The 4844-nt window shown below is 32.9% G+C and overlaps 1 protein-coding gene across 1 annotated transcript; it reads right to left on the bottom strand.

Annotated features, from left to right (window-relative positions):
- Positions 1-870: 870 nt before the first annotated feature.
- On the bottom strand, positions 871-2887 carry LOC133668792 (LOB domain-containing protein 15-like). The gene is made up of 3 exons (XM_062088799.1): positions 2496-2887; positions 2008-2257; positions 871-1890 (listed from the first exon to the last, which is right to left on the bottom strand). Exons 1-3 carry the CDS (start codon positions 2507-2509, stop codon positions 1471-1473), a joined length of 684 nt encoding a protein of 227 aa, XP_061944783.1. The 5' UTR covers positions 2510-2887; the 3' UTR covers positions 871-1470.
- Positions 2888-4844: the final 1957 nt, after the last annotated feature.

Raw genomic sequence — 4844 nt, 5'->3', positions numbered from 1 at the left:
ATAAAAAAATGAAAAACCATTTAAAATAAAACAAATTGTAATAAAAAGAATGAGAACTAGATATGACAGATAAAAAAATCTATTAGGGATAAAATTAAAAAAAATCCTTAATTTCATAAATTATTCTAAATAAAAAAAATTATAATAAATAGAATAGGGATAGAATCTTAAGGACAACAAACCTTAGGGGCTAATTTGATTTTTTTTTAAAAGACTAACATGAAAATCGAGTGGAAAAGAGTGAAAAAAATAAAAATAAAAGGTCACACGAGTCAACTCAACAACAATTAAAACATGTATGCGTCGTTTGTAAGTGGAGGAAATGCTGAAACTCTTCGACCGCCACTCTTGAAGTAAGGTTTTGGCCACCGGACAGCGTTGCGCATGCTATTCAAACCTGACGATCATTGTTCATGTGCTTCTAGCTTTTATTTTTTTTATTTACAAAATTAATTAAAGCTTTTAATGACATCTAATAATTAAATGTAAAAGATAAAAGAATCCTAAATTAAAGGTAATTGTTTTAAATTCAAAGATTAATGATGAATTTAACTATTTTAAAATTAAGTTAAACACTAAAAAGTAAAAACCCTTGATCAAGGTTTTTTTTTTAGTTGCTAATGGCTATTTAACCTCATTTATAACTGCAATGATTAATAAATCCCATGAAAAATTATTAAATTACCCTTGAATACACGCTGTAAAACTTGAATAGGTAAGGACAAATCAGTAATTTTAGAATGAAAAAAGCAAAGCTCTTTTTAGCTTTAAATGTAATTAATGTGACCTCTTATGCATGCATGTCCACGTATCGATCATACGCAGTAATTAATTGAAAAGGGCTATTTGATAAAGGAACCTGAAGAGTCATGCAGTAAAATATGACTGTCCGAATTCAATAATGAATCACGACTTTAATTTTTACATGGGAAGAATCACAGCCCCACCGTACCTTTTGTCTCCCCGACGTCCCTAAACAAGATTTCAGGACCTTTAATGGCACAGAAAAACATGTACACACGTGGACTTGAAGGTTCAGATATCTTTTACCCCAGAAAAAAGAGATGATAAAGAAGTTTCAAGGCAGGGCCATAAAAACGGTAGTAGACATGAAATTTGAGACCCTAGAACAAGGCAACAATGTGATGGAGTAGAAAAGAAATTTCAATTCCAAAAAATAAATTTAACTAGGATTTTGATTTAATGCCCAGATCGATCTAAGCTATGATCTCTTTCTTTTCCCATGGTTTCTCCATCTTCATAGAAAGTTACAATAGAACAATACCAGACAAGTACCATCTTGCTACTCTATATATTAGACAGCATTATTATACCAAATGCAATAGAAAATGTAGAAAAATTGACTACGGTCTATAATAAAAGACAACCATCTTGCTACTCTATTAGACAACATTATTATACCAAGTGCAATGGAAAATGTAGAAAAATTGACTATGGTCTACGGTAAAATTAATCAAAATATGGGACATTATTATCACTAGAAATAGTGCTATAACCTGATGTGCTAGTTGGTGGTGTATATAGAGAAGGCGAAGATGTAGATAAAGAAACAACAACAGAAAGAGGTGGTGGGGTGGGAGGAGGGGGAGGTGGTGGAGCAAGAGTTTGTGATGGTGCTGAAATGGACGCGGTTGCAGAAGAAACTAAAGCAGCATGAGTAGAAGAAATGATGTTACTAGCAGCAGCTTCTCTGTATTTGTAGTTGAGTATATCAGCCCTTGTTGCACTAAGTTCAGCTTGTAATAATTGAATTTGCTGTTGTAAGGCTGAAATTGCACCCATAGAGCCATAGACAGGATCTCTTAGCCTCAGGTTTGCTTCATAAACTAGACTATTTGCTGCATCAGCTCTTTGACTTTCAGGCACCTCCTAGATAATTAAATCCCAAAAACAAAGAAAATTGAGAAATCCCAAAACTCACTTAAATTATATGAAAAAAAATTGTGGGGAAGAGAAATCAATTAGTAGAGGGAGTTTGATGCATACCATTAGCAGCTTGGAGACATTGCTTGCACCAAAGACTTTGTGAACAGCTGCAAATTTTTGGGGTTCAAGTGGAGAAAAATATGGAGAAAAAGGGCACTCTTCAGCACATCTTCTCCTTAAAAGCTTACATGCAGCACAAGGTGTAACAGTATTCAAGATTCCAGGAGGACCTAACATTTGTCTCCTTCCCATTAGAGAAGATGCATCGCTTTCCCTCTTGATCCTCTTTCCTATCTCTTCAAATCTATCCCTAAAACAGCAAGAAGAAAATCAAGAGAAAGAACCTATATTATATGAGGTTTTTAAGAAAGTAAAGTTTTTTGTCCTTCTCAAAATTCCAAAAAGAGGTAGAACAAACAAATTACAGAAGAAGTCAAGATCATATATAGTTCTTAATTATTTTTTAGGCTAGAACAAGCTACGGTTATGCATTTTCTAGGAAGGTATATAGATCTTATTCAATTCTTTTGTGGGTGATTCACTCTTACCTGTCTCTGGACATTCAAGCATGCTAGTAGGTTCTAGATCAAAGGGAGAGGTGTGGAGATCGCTAAAGGAGAGTTTCAAAATGGAGGAGAAAGAAGAAATATAACACTAGAGAAAGGAGGGCTTAAAAGGCAAGGTAATCACAAAAAGTAGGTCAATGTATGTTTTTTTAAAAGGAAAGAAACAAAATAGGTACAAGAAAATAGATGATTATGAAGTGAATAAGATTTAGCAATCATGTTGATGATAAATATTAGCAGTAAATGTAGAAGTTGTTAATAATGTTCAAGGGGTTAGGTCATTGGAAGAAGAGTTGGAGAAGAAAGGAGAAAGAGAATTGCCAGCTTTGACATTTGACAATGCTATAGATAGGCTAGGCTATGTTCACGTGTGAGTTTTTTTTTTTGTCTACTCCCTTTGAAAGCAACCTCATGATTAACCATCGTTGGTCTACTCACCTTCAAAGCAACCACATGATCAACCCACTGGTTGGCCTCAGTTAAGAGACATATCACTGTTGGGGACTGCCGGTGGCTTTCAACACCGAAATTAAGGTTTTTTTTTTTTTATGGTATTTTATCATAGTTTAAAAACGCAATTCAATTTTGTGGGTAAATATAGGATCTGACTGACTCAAGACTAGAGTTGAGTTGGGTTTATAAAATAATAAAAGTAATTAAAAACTCGGTTGATATGGCAGGTTGACCCAATAAAAAATAATGTTATTTTGATTTGTAAAAAAATTAGAATTGATCTGGATGATCCGATCAAAATCTGATAATCCAATTAAAATTAGTGACCTGGCCAGACCGAGTTTAAAAACATTGCATTTTGGACATATTATCCATTCAAGTGAAGAATTGTAGTACTCGGGCTGTCGGCCAAGGAATACATTAGTGTACCGTGCGTGCAACCCAAAACATTGAAGGACATGACGAACACTACACTATTACCTCAAACTTCCTTGGCATATGATGACATTTTCGAACGGCTCGAGAGCACCTACCCCTTCTTTCCATCTTGGATTGATACTAGAGAGTTCTTCTAAAATCTGCATGCATCCTCTCCTTCTCGAGAAGACCTTGTGGACACGACCAGGTTGGTTGGCGGAAATATTTCGAGAGGATTCGGACGTCGTGGCCAGCTTGTTAGGATTGTCGTCGCGTTTATGTGATGGTGCATAAATGGGATCATCAGGGTATTGCATCAGCAAGCTTCGTGTTAGCACTCCGAACTATATATCAGTATGTAGCCCTAACACTTTCATCCCAAGCACAATTTGTAAAAGAAAAAAAAATCTCAACAAAATTATGCGTGAACGAAGATTTTTGAAAAGATATTAAAAACATGTTTCATATATGGTGTTTTACATTTATCATATATATATATATATATATATATTAATCTTAAAATTTTAATTTATATAAAAAAACTCTCTTAATCACCAAATTAATTCCATATAAAGTTAAATGAAGATTATTGAAATCGAAGGCCAACAAATTTCCAAGAAAAATCACAATATCTTAAGCTAATGAATATAAGAAATGATTGACAAGGAAAAGTAGGATCAATGATTGGATTTTACTTACAAGCTATACCTTCTTTTTTCATGATCCAAGATGGCCACATAACACTAACAAAATATAATATATTACCAAAATTAGAAAATAATAATGGAAACGATGACATAAAATATTTCATTGCTAATTTTCAACAAAAATAGCAACGGAGAATTTTTGTCAAAAATTTCTAACAAAAATAATAATGAAATATGTTTTATTGATAATTTTAGATAAAATTACCATTGGATTAAAAAGAATTATTAAAAATATCATCAACAATTTCATTGGAATACTGACATGTCATTATTTACTAATAAATAAAAAATAAGAATTATTTGTTCTTTTAACTCGTATATTTCATGCATCACGACGCCACATACGTGCGACAGACTAAATAGGTAAAATAAAATTTTAGAAGAAGTTTGATGCACCAATCATCTAATCTAACAAAAACATCATAATATTTTATGTAATAGTTTGATCGGGCTAAAAAAATTTCAGGACATTCTACAAGCCTTATTCTTAATGGGATGGACATTTTAGCTCTAATCAAATCTTGAAATCAACCTTTAAAATAATTTATTAAATTTCTCTAAATGTAGGACACCAACATACATAGAAGGTGCCCTCTTAAAATTGTCCGGGAACAGAAAGAATTTGATTTCAATTGATGCTAATAAGAGGATATCCCTTGTCATTGAGAAAAAAGAAAAAACACAGATAAGGCAAAACAATGCATGATAGTAACTCTTGTGAACGCCATAGAATCATTGCTGGTAAAGAGAAGGA

This window comes from Populus nigra, chromosome 11 (genome assembly GCF_951802175.1).
Source record: "Populus nigra chromosome 11, ddPopNigr1.1, whole genome shotgun sequence".
NCBI lineage: Eukaryota > Viridiplantae > Streptophyta > Magnoliopsida > Malpighiales > Salicaceae > Populus > Populus nigra.
Note: the sequence above shows the minus strand (reverse complement) of the source record. Positions and strands in the feature narration are given on the sequence as shown.

Coding starts and splice junctions, on each gene's coding strand:
- LOC133668792 (XM_062088799.1), bottom strand. Junction 1,891..2,007: donor ATGTCTCCAAGCTGCTAATG/GTATGCATCAAA, acceptor TTAATTATCTAG/GAGGTGCCTGAAAGTCAAAG.